At 51.9% G+C, this 19,940-nt stretch overlaps 1 protein-coding gene across 1 annotated transcript in view; it reads left to right on the top strand.

Moving 5' to 3' along the window:
• Positions 1–17,379, top strand: part of SLC35F2 (solute carrier family 35 member F2) — a 36,235-nt gene extending 18,856 nt beyond the window's left edge. Inside the window, exons 2-8 of the mRNA XM_056115153.1 lie at positions 3,116–3,291; positions 4,970–5,097; positions 9,301–9,460; positions 10,875–11,031; positions 11,940–11,992; positions 13,070–13,224; positions 16,923–17,379. Of these exons, the coding sequence (XP_055971128.1) occupies positions 3,116–3,291; positions 4,970–5,097; positions 9,301–9,460; positions 10,875–11,031; positions 11,940–11,992; positions 13,070–13,224; positions 16,923–17,108 (1,015 nt within the window). The 3' untranslated portion in view covers positions 17,109–17,379. The remainder of the gene's footprint in view (positions 1–3,115; positions 3,292–4,969; positions 5,098–9,300; positions 9,461–10,874; positions 11,032–11,939; positions 11,993–13,069; positions 13,225–16,922) is intronic.
• The last annotated feature ends 2,561 nt before the right edge of the window (positions 17,380–19,940 follow it).

Here is a 19,940-nt window from a genome sequence, read left to right as displayed (position 1 = left end):
GCCTATTCGATATGCCAAAAACAGTAACAACAAGTCTCACAATGGAGACATTACTGGTGTCCACTGTAGCAAATTAATGAACAACGGGAGGACAGTGCAGTGTTGCAGATCTCCCTGTTACCTGTTCCATCCTGGGGAACATCTACTGGCTCCGAATGCACCAGGCCCACCCAGGGACTCCTGGATAGCTCTGAGTTTAGACAGAGAGCGTGTGCTGGGGTCTCAGGGTGGGAGGGAGAGGGGGCGAGAACAGCTGTCAACGGGGGTGGCCAGAGCTGGCATCCAGGGCTGTGTCTCATTTGCCTGTTTGACTCACATATGTGCCCCCACCCGACCAGCTCTGGGGAGAAGGGGGTCTCAGCCAGCAGGTGGGGGTTTCTCATGTCCGACCCTTCAGCCTGGCACACATAGGTGCCAGCCCAGGTCAGTGTCCCTGTGGTCGGGAACTTCCTCCCCGCCTGAAGAAGAAAGGAGAGACAGCTGCAGTGAAAAGCGCATACACAAGTCCATGAGTCCACGGGTTTGGGAATGGACCTTAGAGACACACCCGCGGGAACAGCTGCTGGATGAAGGGAGGGAAGTGGGTCCTCCATGACAAGTGGAGGGGGGGGTGTGTGAGTGGCACTAGCCCCACGGAGGAAGGCAGAGGCCACAGGTTGTGTGTGAACACCTGCCCGAGTGACAGTGATAAGGAATAACAAGCCCAAAAGCAACAGGCAAACAGACGCTGGGCACAGACCATGGTGGTCAGGAGCCAGGATGGGGTGGGGAGCAGAGGTGGCCGGGAACCTTGGCTTCCGTGCCGATTCTGTGCTCAGCGTCCCCATGACACTTCCACAAAGAAACCTTGGGCCTAGGCAACTCAGATAAGGAAGATACATACCGTAGTTTTGCTGGAAAGAAGAATCAAAATGTGTCAGGCCAGAGAGACAGCACAGGGGTTAAGGTCCCTGCCTGGCATGCAGCTGACCTTGTTTTGATCCCTGGCACCCCATGTGGTTCCCCAAGCACCCCCCCCCCCCCCCACCTCCCACATCACTCAGGCCCTCCCGGCACCACATCTTTGGACCCTCGCCTTGCTCTGTTGGCCGGGTCGGCTGAGAATTGCCTGAAAGGGCCCCTGGGCCAGCCAAGCCAGCGTGGAGCACGTCTAACCCTCCCCTTTCTCGGTTCTGACATCCATCCACAACTCCCAGTGGTAATGTGGTTAGAGCGCTCATTCAGTCCCCCGCACTCCCGTGGTCCTGGCCACTCACGGACTCTGCTCTCTGAGAGAGCAGAGTCAAACTCTGGCTGAGTTTGATCATGTCCTGTGCTGATGTTTGCTCTGTGGGGTCCTGCTGGACGCACCACAGCAGGCAGGATGTCTGTGCCCCGTGCAGAGATGCACGCAGCTTCCAGAGGCTTCCTACATGTTGGGGGGCAGGGAGGGGGAAAGCGGCGTGGGGGAGAGGGGGAGGTGGGCCTGATCGTGGTGGGCCTGCTGGTCAGTGCAGACAGTCTGTGGGCAGCCAGGGGAGCAGCAGCTGTTTTGACAACTCTCAGTGTATATCTGGGTGCTTTTCTTTCCCCTTTTGTTCACCCTCCAAACTGTGGAGCCTGCCCACCCCGACCCCCCCCCCCCCCCCCCCCACACACACACATGCACACGCAGACTCACACGAACGTGCTTGTTCTCCGCTGTCTCTTCCATCATAGATGAGCTCATTGTGACTCGGAGCCAAAAGCAGCTCGTTCCCGTAACTTTCAATCTTTAGGCTCCGTTTGTGCCTGTCCTGCGTGCCTCGTGGAAGGTGGTCAGACTCGGCTCACTGGGCATCTTAGAGCAAAAATGTGGACGTACCCCAGGAACTTTGTCAACCATGGACAGGCCTAGTTCTTAGCCTGCCTGTTCTCACTTATTTTAGATTTATCTTTGCTTTTGAGCCCACAACCTGGAGCGTGTTCAGAGTTTGAGTTTTCAGCCTCTCGATTAGTTGTTGGGGCTTGCAGAAACTCTCGGCCAGGTTGCTGGCTGGGTGATGGGGGGTTTGACCCCCGGGAAGGAGGGGGGCTTGGGCCAGCTCCTGAGGCCTGGGCGGAGATGGGTGTGCCAAGGGAAGAGGCCATGGCGGTGGCAACCCGAGGGTGGGGCCTTGCTCTTACCCTGAGTTCAGATGCTGCAAGTGATCAGCCATGTTTAATAAACCCAGTTAAAATTGTTTTTTTTACTTATTTATATTGTTTATGATAATTTATTTACCGAATGTAGCCTGCCCACATGGCAGAGTCTGGCAAACTCCCCGTGGCGTACCCAATATGCCAAATACCAGTAACAATGATGGGTCTCATTCTCCTAAAGAGCCTTGAATATAATCTCAGGGCTAGGATGAAGGAGACATTACTGGGGCCTGCTCAAGGCAATTGACGATTAACAGGATGATTTGTGATCTGTGATTTTGTGATGATAATTTATAACATTTAATATTCAAACACCAGTCCCGCCGCCATTGAACCTTCCCACCACCACTGAATATGGTTTTTAATCAGTTTTTGAAATGGAATCACTTTTTAAAAGTGATTCCGTTCATTTAACGTTTTTAAAAAGATTTGTGCTTGCTTTCGTTTTGTTTTGGAGTCACATCTGACTGGGAGTACAGACCAGGGCATGGTTGGGAAAAAATGGTCTCGTAATGGCTGTACCCGATCTTTTTGCCAACAAACTCTTTTTTTGGCCTAGAATCTGTGACGGTTCATACAAATAGATGAAGAAAAGAGGGCTGGGAGCAATAGCACAGGGGAGGACATGTGGCTGGCATGTGGCTGACCTAGGTTTGATCCTCAGCATCCCATACGGTGTCCTGAGTTCACCAGGAGTGATTCCTGAGCACAGAGCCAGGAGCAACCTTTGAGCATCGATGGGTATGACCCAAAAACCTTAAAAAAGAAAAAAAAGAAGCAGAGATTTCAGGTTCTACCTGGAACCATGGCACGTCCCTGTGATTGGTTCTGAGGAGTGTGTGTGTGTGTGTGTGTGTGTGTGTGTGTGTATGCATGCGTGCACATGTGTTATATGTGTGCAAGGTTGAATGTACAGCTCAGTAGTCATCATTTCCTCCTTTCTTGTCTTGTTCAGGAACATTCTGAAGACGATTGCACTGGGCCAGATGCTGTCGCTGTGCATCTGTGGCACGGCCATCACCAGCCAGTACCTGGCTGAGAGGTTTCGGGTGAACACGCCGATGCTGCAGAGCCTCACCAACTACATCCTGCTCTTCCTTGTCTACACAGTGATGCTGGCCTTCCGGCCAGGTACCAGGGCCAGAACTTTCCAGCCCATTATTGTTATTATTTTGATTTTGTGTGTGGGGAGGGGGGGCGGGGGGAAGGCACACCTGGCTTTGCTCAGGACTTACCCTGGCTCTGTATTCAGGGATCACTCCTGGCAGTGCTCATAGGGGATGCAGGGGCTCGAACCCATGTCTGCCGCATGCCAGGCAAGCACCTTCCCTGTTGTACTGTCGCTCCGGCCCTCCAGCCCACTATTTTCATCGTATACTTGATTTCTAGACATTAAAAAAAAGCAAATCAAAATGTGGGCCCACAGCTATCAGTGCCAGGAGGAGCCCCTGAGCACCCCCGGGAGTGGCTCAATCCTTGCATAGCTCCCAATGCTCCCCCCACAAAACAATAACAAAGCTAATAACCAAAACACCCTGGCCAAATCCAGAGCCAGGGATGACAGCTGGTTTAAGAGAAGGGTCAGGGCGAGCTGTCCTGGGAAGGGCTGAATCAGGCCAGTGCGGGTACTGTGGGTGCCAGATGCTGACAGAGGGATTTGTCACAAACACTTTTCAAATGGGGAAACTGAGGCACGCAGTACTTGCCTCCTTGCTCTCGAGGGAACAGAGGGAGTTCCAGGGGGGTTGGGATCACCCCCCCCCACCCCCACCCCCAGCAGCTTGTGCTCTCGGCCCTCCCGTATAGGGTCTGCTCTGTGTGACTCTGTATGACAATCACTGAATCCCACAGCAGACAGCTGGGTCTAAAGCAGTGAGTGAACTTGAGTTTTGGTGCGGGAAGGCAACACTGACCAGGCCATCAGGGAGACCAGGGGCCAAGGCCCTTCCATTCTCTCCCTCATTGGGGTTGCTAATGGGATGGAAGTACCTGCTGGTACTTGAAGATTGTCCGGTTCTGATTCTCTCCACCTTTATTTCCTTGGTCTTCCTTGCCCTAAAGCCTTCTGTCATGCTAGACTCTCTGAAGAAGTCAATTTGCTGTTATCTTGAGTCAGTAGAATCTGGGGGTAGGCTGTGTTTCTTCAATGGTGTCCCTAAGTCTTTCCCAAGCTGATCATGGACTTAATTTTCACTTGAAAGCACATTTCTCGCACAGAAAATGACCTACAGACCTTCTTGTAAAGGTCCTGAGTAGAGATCAGGTAACCAAGGAATTCCTGAGAAAGGTAATTCATTTATTACCCGGGATGATTCATTTCCCGGGATGATCCGTTAGGAAGGTGATGCCCAAACCCATGTCTGTTGGTCCTGCTTTTTTATGCTTTTTTTTTTTTTTTGGGTCACACCCGGCGATGCTCAGGGGTTACTCCTGGCTCATGCACTCAGGAATTACTCCTGGCAGTGCTCGGGGAACCATATGGGATGCTGGGAATCGAACCTGGGTCGGCCATGTTAGCTGCATGCAAGGCAAATGCCCTACCTGCTGTGCTATCGCTCCAGCCCCAGGTCCTGCTTTTTTATAACAACCACTTTCCAGCACTTTCCCTGTGTTGCTTTCATTGAGCAAAGACCTGCAGGGCCGTGGCTTGGATCTCTCTAGAAAGGGGCCTGGCTGCTGGAGTTTGGGTTCTGTTGGGGTGACAGCAGCCGGAAGGCAGAGGAGACCTTTGCTTTGCCAGGTCTTTGTATGTGAATGAGTGAATGAACATGTAGATACCACACGCACTAACTCCGGCTTCTTTCACCAGACAGCGAAAACCTTCTGTACATCTTGAAAAGGAAGTGGTGGAAGTATGTCCTTCTGGGCTTGGCAGATGTGGAAGCCAATTACCTGATTGTCCGGGCGTACCAGTATACGACGCTCACCAGCGTCCAGGTAGGTGAGAGCCAGCCCCCGGCCCACTTTGGATTCGCAGCACCAGGAGGAGACTCTGACTTTCGAACCCCGTTCGTGGGAGAGCTGCTCACTCAAAGCACACCTGCACGCAGGTGCCTGCTGTCTTTGGAGAAGCAGATGCGCTAATGAGCAAGGTTTCCTGCAATTCGTGAAAACAGAGCCAGCTAATCGGTCCCCACTGCTCTTGCGGCAGCAGATTAGAAATGCTTCCACCAAAACAAGCGTAAATATTTAGTTAGCGATTGATTCTGTGATGCTGGCAAGGTGCTTTTTCCTGGGTTACCCTCGTGTGCTGTGAAGTGGGGGTTTGTAGGAAAAACTCTCCGAAGTCACGTTGCTAATGGAAGGGGTCTTTGGGGATGGAGAGGTTGCTCACAGAACTTACCAGCTTGTCCTTTGGGAGGCTTCTCCTTGCTGGAGAGAGCGAGGTTGTGTTTTTAGTTTTGTTTTGTTTTTGTTTTGGGTCCCATCCGGCGATGCTCAGGGGTTACTCTTGGCTCTGCACTCAGGAATCACACCTAGTGGTGCTCGGGGGACCCTATGGGATGCTGGGAATTGAACCCAGGCCAGCTGCATGCAAGGCAAGCTCTCTCCCTGCTGTACTATCACTCCAGCCCGTGTGTGTTTCCATATAGAAGCACTCTCCCAACTGGTGTCGTTCTGACTGGGTGGCATACTGACCCATATTCCAGCAGGGACTCTCTGTCAGCACTGTCTAATGCCTCTGGTCAGGGCTGGGCAGCTCAGCATAGCGACTGACAACTTTCTCAGCTTTACAACATCACACGGAAGAGGCTGAAATTGCGTACTGCATTCCAGGGTCATCAGAAAACGGAGGTGAAATTAGCTTTATTTCACTTGCAAAAATATACAGAGATCACGACACAGAATTTTTTCCAGTGCAAATAAATATTCACACAATGGCATTCATTACCAGAATGCATTTTTGTTTTGTTTTGTCTCAGTTTGGGGCCAGAATGCATATTTATGAGCGACCTCCCTGTCTGGGGTCTTGTGTTAAGCATTGTTCTCAGCCAGTCACTTGGGTTTTGACTCCAAAAGTCCAAAGACAAAGATGAGGGGACTGGCTCTGGGTGGGGTCTGCAGGCCTTGCATGTGGATGTACCCTGAGGGGGCCGCAGCCCATTGCCCCCCTTCCCCCCCATCCAGCTGAGATAGCAGCTATTTATTAAGACAGAGAGCAGAAGGGGCTCATTTCAGATGATCTCTGTCAAAGTAAAAGCCTGATTTCCTAGAGAATGAAGCTTGCCACCCATAGAATCAAGTGTCCCCAGCGGCATCAGCACGTTGCGAATGGCATTCGTGTCCTTACAGTTTGTGTCCTCACAGTTTCTCGTCCTGTCTCCCACACAATTTCGTCACTTGATGAAGATTTCCAGAGACTTTAATCTTCAGTTAATGATTATTATGAGTTTTAGGTTGTGCCAGTCATCACATTTGGGTTTTGGTGGCTGAAATTTGAGCCTGTGCTTTTGTAAGGGGGGGGTGGGGCTGGGGTTTCCTTCCCAGCAGCTCAGGGAGCCCAGGGCTGCTCCAGCAATACTCAGCAGTGTTGGGATTTGAGCCCAGGGCCTCTGCTCTCCAGCCCTTCAACTACCTCCCTGGCCCTACCCTGTACTTTAAGAAAAAAAAATTTTTTTTTCTTTTTGGGCCACACCCGTCAATGATCAGGGATTATTCCTGGCTCAGCACTCAGGAATTATTCCTGGCGGTGCTCAGGGGACCATATAGGATGCCAGGGATTGAACCCAGGTCAGCTGCATGCAAGGCAAGTGCCCTCCCCGCTGTACTATTGCTATGGCCCCATCCTGTACTTTTGGAAATAATTTTCTCCACCCTGGCCTGTTGGGAAAATCTAGGCATTTGCTTGTCAAAGTTCATGCTGAGGATCCTCATGGACTCCTCCTGCAGTGCTCTCTGATTCAGGGTGCTTTGATTTGAACATATTGTGAGTGTTTTTGGACCATAGCTGGTGGTGTTTGGGAACTCCTGGCTCAGAGCTCCAGGGCTGCTCCTGGCGGTGCTGTGGGGCCACAGCCCTTATGCCCCTCCTCGGCTGCTATTATTATTTCACTTGATTTTCTGGATCATACTTGGCGGTGAACAGGGGCTACTTCTGGGTGATGGGGGCACCCTGTACTGGGAGCCTGAGCTGTTGTCCCCTAAGCCTGTGCATCACCCCATCGGAATCTCCCGCCTGGCCCCCAAATTTTAATTTAAAAAATATTTTTGAAAGTTCTGAGGAGATCCTGGGCCACAGCTATCGTTTTGAAAGATGAAAAAGGAAGACTTTGGAAATGGCGAGGTCAGCCCTCTGCGCATGCGGGCGAGGCCTTCATGTGACTCAGGATTGGACACAGTGCTGTTGCAGGAGTCAAGGCTAGTTGAGCCGGGGGCACCCACGCAGGCTTGGACGTTTGCCTTGCACACGACCGACCTGGGTTTGATCCCCGGCATCCCATATGGTCCCCCAACCCAAACACCACCAGGAGTGATTCCTGAGTGTAGAACCAGGAGTAATCTCTAAGCATTGCCGGGTGTGAAATAGAAAGCCAAAAAAAAAAAAAAGGAATATGGGGAGTTAGGGATGGAGAGCTGGTGAATGGCAGGTTGACAAAGAAACAAAAAAGGCCCCCAAAAACACCCACAAAGGAGTGATCTGGATTGTCTGACTCTGAAATGTCTGACCTTCCTGAAATGGCCATTCATCGTCCACCCAGAATTGTTTGTTTCGTTTTTCATTTTAAAGAACAAATTGGCATTGGTTTGCATCTGTGATCATTTTCTGAGCCGCCTTCGCTTCTCTGTAAGGTCAGGAACGTAGCCCAGACTTTGTTAAGTCATCAGAGCTGGATGCTGTCTTCTGGGACGGGCTGTTACCCATTCGAAGGTTTGTTATGCAGGCAGGCTCAATAAAGCACTTAGGAAATGGGCGGGAACAAGGCAGGGTGCCCGGGCTGTGCAGGGCATGGGGCTCCACGGGCTGTCCTGGGTAGAGGCAGCAGTGGAGGGAGCTTAGGGGTTTGTCGGAGAATGAAGGGGCCCTGAGGGAGTCTGAGGGCAGTCACAGGAAGGGGGGGACCCTCAGAGAGGCCCCTTGAAAGCTTCTTACCCTGGGATGCGCTCTATAAGCCTGTTGAGGGTGAGAGCCGGTGGGAAAAGGCAGAGGAGGAGCATGAGTGCTGAGCCCTCTGCGGCAGAGTTTGGGTGTGCTGTGATGTTTTGTTTTGTTGGCCTTTGTAGTTCCCTCATGCAGCCTGGAGGGGGAGGGGTACTTCCTGGGCTTGGGTCAAAGGTGAAGCTTTGATGCTTTTGAGGGCATTTGCTGTGAGCCCCTGCTGTCCCGCCCAGTGCATCATATCAGGGAGGGGGTGTTGGGGTTTTCTCTGAGTGACCCACACTTAGTCCTGATTCCCAGCCCAACTGCCTGTCTCCACCCCCACCCCTCCTGCCTCCCCTGGGCCCAGGCTCAGAACCAAAGACTGGCAGAATCCCTGCCTCCTGGGCCAATGGGAGAGCTCTGGTGGGCTGCAGAGAAAAGCTGCACAGACCCCCCCTTCCCAAGACAGAATTCCAGGGATTCAGCAACTGGCCATGCTTGGGGCCCCTGCAGCGGCAGGGGTCAGCGCCATGGGCTGTGCCAGGGCTGCCTTCTCTCCCCGTTGAACCATGTGAGCTGGACCTGGGTGTTCTCGTGTGAACAATGGGGTGGAGGTTCAGATCGTATGAGGTCATCGTGGATGCTGATGGTTTCATCTCTGCACTGTGCTCAGCCACAGGCTGGTCTCTTGTTGGGTACTGGGCTTTATTAGTACTGATCTGGCTCTGTGGTCAGTGCTGGGTTGACCCCGTGGTCAGTGCTGGGTTGACCCCGTAGTCAGTGCTGGGCTGGCTCTGTGGTCAGTGCTGGGTTGACCCTGTGGTCAGTGCTGGGCTGCTCTGTGGTCAGTGCCAGACTGGCCTCATGATCGGTACCTGGCTGGCCCCATGATTGGTCAGTGCTGGGCCGGTCCTGTAGTCAGTGCTGGACTAGCTCCATGATCAGTAGCGGGCTGGCAGACATAAGCATTCAGCCCACACCGATCCTCGGGCTCCCACAGATGGGTGCTGATGGGCACTGACGGGTGCTGATGGGTGGTGATGGGCATGGCTTCTCTACAGCTCCTGGACTGTTTTGGGATCCCCGTGCTGATGGCGCTCTCGTGGTTCATCCTGTATGCACGGTACCGTGTCATCCACTTCGTGGCCGTGGCTGTGTGTCTGCTGGGTGTGGGGACCATGGTCGGTGCGGACATACTAGCCGGAAGGGAAGACAACTCAGGTAAGGCTGTGCTGCCCGGCCCAGGTGTGTCCCTCACTCTCCTCACCTCCTCTCCTGCCCTTCCCCCTTCCTCCCCCAGCCCCTCCTTCACCCTTCCCCCCCCCCCCCCCCCCCCCCCCCCCGCGCGCAAGCTTTCACACACACACACACACACACACACACACACACACAAACACTTGTGTTTTTGCTTTCATTTTGCACAGATAAGAGTAAAAGGTAGAAACCAAGCCCTGGCTGGCAGCTTGAATTTGATTCAGGGTCAGTGGCTTCTGTTGTCTGGTGGCCACGCCACAGAGCTGCTCCATGGCCCCCCCATCCTGTGCCCTCCGGCCTGGGTCTTTTCTGTGGCCTTCAACAGTTTTGTCTCACAGGAGATGTGAGGCCCCAAAGCAGACTCCTCAGAAGCCATGACAAGCTGCAGCTAACATTAAATCTCAACTAGTCCTCAGTTTCTGTTTCCCCAAAGCAGGGCTTGCAGTTTCTGGTAAACTCCCCGTTGAATAATTTGCCAAGATTGGGTCTGGCCGGTCATGAAGGGTCACTGTGCCCTCCTTAGAAATTATTGCTAACCATTGCCTAATTGCTGACCACCATTGTAATAGGGCCAATGCTAAAAATAGACAAGTATTTAAATTGCTTCTTAAGTCTGAACCCTATATAAACTGCTTGTGATTTGGAGTCAGGGTCCCTGTCAAGATTTCACTGCATTGGATGAGACTTGGACCCTGGCTCGAGCTAGTGCTGGCTCAGGCTAGTAATAAAGTCCCTTTGCTTTTGCATTTTCTGTGTGTGGACTTGGTCTCTCCGCAATTGGGGATCTGAAACTAGGGAACAACAGAGAGAAGCTTCCTCCTCTAGGTAGAGTCATCCTTGTCCCCTCGTCCACTGGGGTCAGCCACTGAAAACCCCACCATGTAGTCTCAAGTTTCAGGTATTTTTATTTTTTTACATTTTGGGTCACACCTGGTGTTGCTCAGGGGTTACTCCTGGCTCTGCACTCAGGAATCACTCCTGGCGATGCTCGAGGGACCATATGGGATGCTGGGAATTGAACCCAGGTCGGCTGCGTGCAAGGCAAATGCCCTATCCGCTGTGCTACATCACTCCAGCCCCAAGTTTCAGTTTTTATTGAGAAGGAGACTGCATGGCATGAGTGAGCCCTTCTAGCTCACGAGCTGGGGCTGTTGGTGGACAGACCTGGGCTCCAGTAACTGTCCCGTGGAAAGCTCCCCTGCCCTCACTTCCTTTCTTCTCTGGGGTCCCCACACCACCTAGATCCCCTTCCATCAGGGAGTCACTGTCCCCGCTCTCGAGCCTGGCTCATAAGGAGTTCAATGAGGAGAAAATGAGGAGAGGAAAAGTCCTTCTAGGTCAGGTGCTCCCCAACCTGCGCTTTATGCCCGTCTTCCTGCAGGGAGTGATGTGCTCATCGGAGACGTCCTGGTCCTGCTGGGCGCGTGCCTCTACGCCGTGTCCAACGTGTGTGAGGAGTACATCGTGAAGAAGCTGAGCCGCTGCGAGTTTCTGGGAATGGTGGGGCTGTTTGGGACCATCATCAGCAGCATCCAGCTGTAAGGAGTGACACAAACACATCTGGGACGAACTCCCATTCACGGGTCTTTTGGGAGAAGCAGCGGCCAAGAAGCCTCCTTCCCAGGGCTGCGAGAAGCAGGAAGGGCCTGGTGGGAAGGCTTGACTTCCAGCTCAGGGGAAGTGAGTTCCACGCCTGGTCTCCATGACTGATGCTGGTGCAGAGCACCCCCACTGTGGCGACCAAGGATAGCTGGTCTTCTCCTCTCAGAAGGATCCCCAAGTTAACGTAATTCCCCACCTTGGCCAAAGTCACTGTCATGCTCATGGGCGCTCTCCACATACTTGGGCCAAACCTCGCCCATGAGTGAACCTATTCCTGTCCAACCTAGTCCAAGTATGACATCTCATACCTCACATCACTCATACTCCAAGAGTAGTATACCACATTTAACGGAGTTTAAAGTAGAAGGCAACAAATATTAGAGGGAAATATATTCTTACATATATATATATATATATATATATACATATATATATATCTGTCACTGTCATTGTCCTCCGTTGTTTTTTGATTTGCTCGAGTGGACCCTGTTACATTGTGAGACTTGTTGTTAATGTGTCTGGCATATCGAATATGCCACGGGGAGCTTGCCAGGCTCTGCCATGCAGGCGACATATTCTCGGTAGCTTGCCGGGCTCTCTGAGAGGGGCGGAGGAATCGAACTCAGGTTGGCCAGGTTGGCCGCATGCAAGGCAAATGCCCTGCCTGCTGTGCTATCGCTACAGCAGTGAAAATACTTGTAAGAGGACCCAGGGGTGTGGCTGGGCAGGAGACAGCTGTGTGTACGTATGAGACCCTGGCTTCCGTCCCGCCACCACACAGGAAGTTAAGAACATGCTTCTGAGATATGTGCGTGAATCCTGATTCCTCCTGATTTCCTCCTAGGCTTCTCGTGGAGTACAAGGATGTGGCCAGCATTCCCTGGGACTGGAGAATCGGTATGTGGAGCAGATTCTCTCTGCTCAGCACCCTGCCTTCCAACTCACAGAGCGCAGGCTGAGAAGGAAGCACTTGGAAAAGATTTCATCAAAAAGGCTAGAAGCATTTTTGTAAAACAGAAGAGACAGAATGCAGGAGGAAAATGTGGGGAAACAGAAGGAAAGATTTGTTTGGTTTGGTTTTTGCTGTTTTGTCTTTTGGGACCGGCCTGGTGGTGCACGTGGGGACCATATGCGGTGCCAGGGATCACACCAGAGCGGGTCACATGCAGGGCCTTAACCTCTGGACTTCTCTGAGGCCCATCAGGGAAATATTTAAATTTTACTTAATGATGGCTGGAAAGCTGTCCAATGATTAGATCATTTTAATTCAATTTAGATTGTGTGTTTGTGTATGAGTACATGAGTGTGTGTGAGTATGTGTGTGTGAGTATGTGTGTGTGTCTGTGTGCGTCTATGTGTGTGAGTCTGCATGTGTGTGAGTGTGAGTGTGTGAGTGTGTATGTGAGTGTGAGTGTGTGCATGAGTGTGTGAGTGCGTGTGTGTGAATGCATGTGTGTGTGAGTGCGTGTGTGAGTGTGGCGTGTGTGAGTGTGATGTGTGTGAGTGTGATGTGTGAGTGCATGTGTGTGAGTGCATGTGTGTGTGTGTGTGTGTGTGTGTGTGTGTGTGTGTGTGTGCAGGCAGAGGCACTGCTACCCAGTTGGCATCCACACAGCCACTCTGCGCGGAGAACAGCCAGGCTGTGCCATCTGGGGGCACTGAGGGAGCGGGAGAACGGTAATAGAATACCCAGCTGCCTCCGTGCCCTTGAGGAGACTTGATTCTGAATTCAGTGACACAGATCATGTCCAACCACTATCCTGATCAACAAAAGACTTTTCTTTTTTCCTTTTTTTGGGAGGGTGCTGGGGGTAACCACACCAGGTGATGCATTCAGGGGTCACTCCTGGGGGTGCTCAGGGGACCCAGTGGGGTGCCGGGGATGGAAGCCGGGTCAGCCATGGGTCCGGCAAGCTCGCTCCCTGCTGTGCTGTCTCCATGCCCGCGCTCACCCGCCCCCCCTTGCCTCCACAGCGCTGCTCTTCGCTGCCTTCGCGCTCTGCATGTTCTGCCTGTACAGCTTCATGCCGGTGGTGATCAGAGTCACCAGCGCCACCTCAGTCAACCTGGGCATCCTGACCGCCGACCTCTACAGCCTGTTCTTCGGACTCTTTCTGTTTGGCTATAAGGTAAAGCAAATGGATCCACCCATAGAACACTGGCTTGCTGCTACAGGCCCGGGAACAAAACCTCACCCTTGGGCAAGAGTGCCAGTGTCCCTCCTGGTGCACCTGCTCTAAGTGAACCAGCCATGGAAGTAGTGCTTCTAGGCCCTTTCTGTTTTTTTAAGCTGAAGCGATAGCACAGCGGGTAGGGCGTTCGCCTTACAAGCGGCCAACATGGCCGACCCGAGTTCGATTCCTCCGCCCCTCTCGGAGAGCCCAGCAAGCTACCGAGAGTATTCGATATGCCAGACACAGTAACAACAAAGTCTCCAATGGAGACGTTACTGGGCCCGCTCGAGCAAATCGATGATCAACGGGAGGGTCTTTACCTTTTACCTTTTATTATTAATTTTTTAATTTCCCCTTTATACTTTATCTATACACTGTGGCTTACAAAGTTGTCCGTGATGATTTGTTACAGACATTCAGTATTCCAACCCCAATCCCACCCCGTCCCACCTTCCCTCCGCCACTGTCTCCAATGTCCCCAGCCACGTCAGGGCCTGCACCCTGGCCAGTCCTTTCTGATCCTTCTGCTTTGTTCCTCTTTGTCCTTCCAGAAACTGTCTCCCAACCTTGACTTTACCCAGATAGGGTTTTATTATTCTTGGCCAAAAGCCATTTCCAAGACTTCCAGAGCAAAGGGCAGGTCTGCTGAGATCTTCAGAGTAGATCAGGAAGTTAGAAAACCTGACCAGTACACAGATAATCCAAGCACCTTAGGGCTGGTTTGTAAAGGCAGAATTCTAAGGTCACATGCCTTTTTTTTTTTTTTTTTTTTTTTTTTTTTGGTGTTTGGGCCACACCAACAGTGCTTATGGCTAACTCCTGGCTCTGTGCTCAGGGGATATTTGTGGTGCCGGGAGCAAACCTGGGTCAACTGCAAGCAAGGCAGCTCTCTGCCCCCTGGACTATCTTTCTGGCTCCACCACGTGTGTGTGTGTGTGTGTGTGTGTGTGTGTGTGTGTGTGTGTGTGCGTGTGTGTGTTTTCAGTCCAAGAATAGAACTCTGGACCCCACACCTGCAAGGCAAGTGTTTTCCCACTGAATCATATCCATGTGGCCTTGTCTACCACCAGTTTAAAATGTTTTGATAAAGAAACAATTTTATGTAGATTTTGTTGCTTTTTGATATTTGGGCTACACCTGGTGATGCCCAGGGCTTACAGCTAGCTCTGCACTCAGAGATCACTCTGTGGTGCTTGGGGAGGATGCCAGGGATTGAACTTGGGTCAGCTGTGTGCCAGGCAAACACCCTACCTGCTGTACTATCCTTCCAGCCCCGCAAAACAACAATTCTAAATAACTTTGGCTGTGCTATTTTATAGCAAACAGCTAAAAATGAAAAGAAAAGAGGCTTAAACTGTCTGTTCTCTCTGGTATGGGCTCTGCCCCTCTGGCAGTGTTTCTGAGGAAACACTGGCCACAAAGTAGCCCTAGGTAACGTCAGGTGGAGATCCAGATGCAAGGGAGAAGTTTAAACAGGAAGGAGAGGTAAGCGCCTCTGATCCAGGTGCCTGACCTCCCATCCTGTCTGTCACTCCCTTCTAACAAAGCCGCCTGCCTTTGAGAGGGACTTTGTTAAAGGACAAGATGCCTTTTTCTTTTCCACGTCAACAGCCACCAAACCTCATAGGACAGGGCAGGTGAGCCCAGAGAGCGCTCTGCAGGAACCTGACTCAGCCGTGATTCTGTCTGCAGTGCCTCAGGGCATGCTGGACCCTTGTGATTTTTCCCTGATGGTGTCTGAGCCAGTTTCTAGCATTCCCTAAACACCCAGCTCTCCCGGGGCATTGTGTTCACTGTTAGATGCAAGAAGGAAAAACTGGCAGGAAACGAGTCTCGCTCAGTGAGACTCTTCCTGGCTTTATGGGAAGGAATGATTGTCCTGCTCTTGGGGGGCTGTTCTGTCCAGCCTGGAAGGGATTCTGGGGGGTTCTGGTAGAGAAAGAATGGGGCACCTGCGATATTCACAGAAAGGCTATGGTGGGCCCCTAGTGCCCCAACTGGGGGTGACCACAATCTCTTTTAAGATTCACCAACTCCTGCTTCCCTTGAGAGAGCATCTTTCCTTTTCTCTCCGTCTTCTCTTTTTCCTTTCCCACCCCTTTATGTTTGCTTTTTGTCTGCACCCCACTTAAGGCTCTCCCTGTTGGGTGTAATAGGAATCTAAAGGAACTAGAAATGTCTGTTGCTTTGCATGCAGTAACGCCTCCACCTTCATTTCAAAACCAGCTGAGCAGGGCCGCTTGTAGGAACTAGTCACTAGTAAATAATCGAGCCTGGATGTTAATTCCTCATTAACCATGTTCCGTCCCTTCCCTGAATTTTTTTTTTAAATTTTTGGTCACACCCAGCAATGCACAGGGGTTACTCCTGGCTCATTTCATGCACTCAGGAATTACTCCTGGTGTTGCTCAGGGGACCATATGGGATGCTGGGAATCGAACCCAGGTCGGTCACGTGCAAGGCAAATGCCTTACCCGCTGTGCTATTTCTACAGCCCTGTCCCCCCTTCCCTGAATTTTATGACATCCTGGTTGGTCAGTCCTAGGCTGTTTTCTTCTTGGTTTTTTATATATGTTTTTCATTCTGTTAGAAAGAAATGTAGGGGCTGAACAGATGGCATTGTGGGGAGGGCGCTTGCCTTGGAGGAAGCTGACCTGGGCTTGATCCCCTGAGTCCCACCACCGGTGATCCCCAGAAGCAGAGACCAGAGTCAGCCCTGAGAACTGCCGGGTGTGACCCCCAAACAAAACACAATTGCTGGAGCAGGGAAGTGGCTGAAAGACAGTGCATGCTTTGCTTACGGAGGCCAGGTTCCACCCCCAGGAAGTTCTGCTGGCTGTGGCCCTTGAGCACTGCTCCAGGAGTAGCCTGAGCACAGCCATATATGCTGCTCCACCCCCAGTCCACCCCAAACAATCACATCCCTAATGCCTGAGCTTTTGCCTGGTTCCTTGTTTCAAGAAAGCGTCAGTGCGCAAAGGGCTTTGTGAGACGTGATTGAACTTCAGGGCTGAGGTGAAGGAGAGAGATGGGGTGTCTGTGCTCTCTGAGATCCCATCTAGGGAGGGGCAGCCCGGGAAGGCAGCTGGCCTGCCTTAATCTCTCCATCCTGGCTCTTGTGGGTCCTGCAAGGAACAGGAAAGGGAGATGCCTGGAGGGCCCAGCCCATGCCAAGGGGCTCCTGGCCAGCAACCCTACTGGGCTCCAGACTCTTCTGAGGGAAAGAAAATGAGATGTAGATTTCCCCCAGATCTAAACATCCGTCTACACAGCCCATGCAACCTTATCTGTGTACCCCATAGCTGTGTACCTCAGTTAACCCATGAATCACAACAAAGTGAGTCCCCAGGGCAGAACAGTCAGGGTTGCTGGGTGCCTGGTCCCTGGTCCATTTCCCCCCTGACTTGGGGACAATGCTGGGTGCCACCCGGGCCCTCCTGAGGCCTCTACCCTCCCCAGGAGGGGGCCGGGTTACATCGCTGCTGGGGTCGGGGTATCTCCGAGGCTGTCAGTGCATGCAGGGAAACCCCCCCCCTCCACTCCCACCAGAGCGCAGGGCGCAGTGTGCAGCCCACACGCTCCTTCCAGGAAAGACCGTTGAGGCCTGGGGAGGTGGGGGCGCCGTGCCCACAGCCATTCCTCTGTCCCCGCAGTTCTCGGGACTCTACCTCCTGTCCTTCACCATCATCATGACGGGCTTCGTCCTGTACTGCGCCACCCCGACGCGTACCGCGGAACCCCCAGCCAGCAGCATCCCGCCCGCCGCCAGCATCGGTTTCGACAACCTGGGGCTGAAGCTGGAGGAGAGCCCGCAGGAGCTGCCCGCCGCCGTGGTGTAGCTGGAGCCGGCGCCCCCGCGCCCCGTGGGACCCTGGGGGAGCTGGGTGCGAGCAACAGGCGCTAACGGGACCCCGGAGATGGACCGCAGAACCTGGCAGCTGGGAAAAGGGGCCAGCAGGCCTTGGGGCGCCCCGAGGGGCTGCCTGGGCGCCCGGGAGGTGCTCGGAGCGGGGCTGCGGGGGTCCAGCCACAGAACGTGGCACACAGGAGACGCCGCGACTCGGAGGGGCCCAGGACGTCCGGGGACTCCCGTGCAGAGCCACCAATAGCACGGCTAACGTGTCAGCGCTTGGGGGCCACGCTCTCTGCCGTGTCCTAGAGGGGAGTGTGAGAGGAACTGAGGGTACGAGTCATGGGGATTAAAAGTTATGGGTTTTGTGGACACACAGCGCATGGCTTCTCTGATTCCCAGCCCTCCCCCTTGGGGGTTGGTCAGCACCTGACCTAGTCACCCTCCCTTCTCCAGCGAAGCTCAGGAGCTTCTATCCTGCAGGTCGGGCAGCTGTGTCTTTGCCACCCGCTGGAGGGGCTTCAGGTCAACTTGTAGGTCGGCTACAGGGAGAAGCATTTTGTGTATTTGGTTGTGGCCTTGGGGCCACACCTGCCTGTGCTCAGAGCTTACTCCTGACTGCGCTCAGAGATTACTCCTCTAGGTACTTGGGGACCCTCTGGGGTGCCGGGGAATGAGCCCGTCTTAGCCACGTGCAAGGCCAGCACCTTACCTTCTTGCTGTACTGTCTCTGGCTTCAGAATAAGCATTTCATTTCATTCTTACTTATTAATTTTTGTATTAAATACAGGAAGTTATACCTGCGATGCTCAGAGGTTATTCCTGGCTCTGCACTCAGGAATTACTCTTGGTGGTGCTCGGGGGACCATATGGGATGCCAGGAATCGAATCCGGGTCAGTCATGTGCAAGCCAGACTCCCTACCCATTGTACTGTCACTCTGGTCCGAGAATAAGCTTTTTAAAGTGCTGAATTTCTACATTTCTTTCATTACTTTTGGTAAAAGTTTTATTTTATTCTAAAATTTTTGTTTTATTTTTATGAAGTTGTTCTGTACTGTACTGTCCTCCCGTTGTTCATCAATTTGCTCGAGTGGGCCCAGTAACATCTCCGTCGTGAGACTTGTTGTTACTGTGTTTGGCATATCCAATACGTCACAGGTAGCTTGCCAGGCTTTACTGTGCGGGCAAGATACTCTCGGTAGCTTGCCGGGCTCTCCGAGAGGGGCAGAGGAATCGAACTCGGGTTGGCCACATGGCCGTACCTGCTCTGCTATTGCTCCAGCCCACAATAATTTATTACATTCAATATTCTTTTTTATTTATTTATTTATTTATTTTTTATTAGTGAAACACCATGAGGTACAGTTGTAGATTTACAATTTTTTGTGCTTGGGTTTGATTATACAATGATCAGATACCCTTCCCTCCACCAGTGCCCATTTTCCACCACCATGGATAATATCCCCCCCACCCCCATCCCCCATCCCCCCCTGCCTCTGTGGCAGGGCAATCCCCTGTGTTCTCTCTCTCCTTTTGGGTGTTGTGGTCTGCAAAAGAGGCTTTGAGTGGCAAACATGTTCAGTCCATAGTCCACTTTCGACATGTATCTCCCCTCCTGGGAGGGTCCTCCAAACACCCTTTATTTGGTGCTCCCTTCTCTGTCTGAGCGGCCCTTTCCTCTAGAATGCCCGACTGGCCACTAAGCTATGGAGTAATCCTCCTGGTGCTGATCTCAGCTATTCTTGGGTATTAATCTCATATTTTGTTACTTTATATCCCCCAGATGAATGCAATCTTTCTATGTCTATCCCTCTCTTTCTGACTCATTTCGTTTAGCATGATACTTTCCATGTTGTACCACTTGTATGTAAATTTCATGACTTCATCTTTTCTAACAGCTACATAGTACTCCATTGTGTAGATGTACCAAAGTTTCTTTAACCAGTCATCTGTTCTTGGGCATTCAGGTTTCTTCCAGTTTCTGGCTATTGTAAAGAGTGCTGCAATGAACAAACAAGTGCAGATGTCACTTCGACTATACATTTTTGCCTCTCTGGGATATATTCCCAGGAGTGGTATTGCTGGGTCAAATGGGAGCTCAATTTCTAATTTTTTGAGAATCGTCCATACTGTTTTCCAGAAGGGCTGAACCAGTCGACATTCCCACCAACAGTGAAGGAGTGTCCCTTTCTCGCCACATCCGCGCCAGCATCGGTTGCTTTTGTTCTTTTGAATGTGGGCCAGTCTCTGAGGTGTGAGATGGTATCTCATTGTGGTTTTGATCTGCATCTCCCTGATGATTAATGATGTAGAGCATTTTCTCATGTGCTTTTTTGCCATTCGGATTTCTTCTTTGAGAAAGTTTCTGTTCATTTCATTGCCCCATTTTTTGATGGGGTTGGATGTTTTCTTCTTGTGGAGTTTAACCAGTATTTTGCATATCCTGGATATCAACCCCTTGTCAGATGTGTATTCGGTGAATATCCTTTCCCATTCTGTAGACTGTCTTTGTATTTTGGTCACTGTTTCTTTGGAGGTGCAGAAGCTTCTTAGTTTAAGATAGTCCCATTTATCTATCTCTGTTTTCACTTGCTCGGCCAGTGGCATGGCATCTTTGAAGATACCATTTCATTTTCATTTCATCATCCTGTTAATCGTCGATTGCCTCGAGCAGGCCCCAGTAATGTCTCTTTCATCCTAGCCCTGAGATTATATTCACTGCTCTTTAGGAGAATGAGACCCATCATTGTTACTGGTATTTGGCATATTTGGTAGGCCACGGGGAGTTTGCCAGACTCTGCCCTGTGGGCAGGCTACATT

This window comes from Sorex fumeus, unplaced genomic scaffold (genome assembly GCF_029834395.1).
Source record: "Sorex fumeus unplaced genomic scaffold, SorFum_2.1 ptg000028l, whole genome shotgun sequence".
In the NCBI taxonomy this organism is placed as follows: domain Eukaryota; kingdom Metazoa; phylum Chordata; class Mammalia; order Eulipotyphla; family Soricidae; genus Sorex; species Sorex fumeus.
The sequence above is the reverse complement of the archived record's forward strand: the minus strand, read 5'-3'. Positions and strand labels throughout refer to the sequence as shown.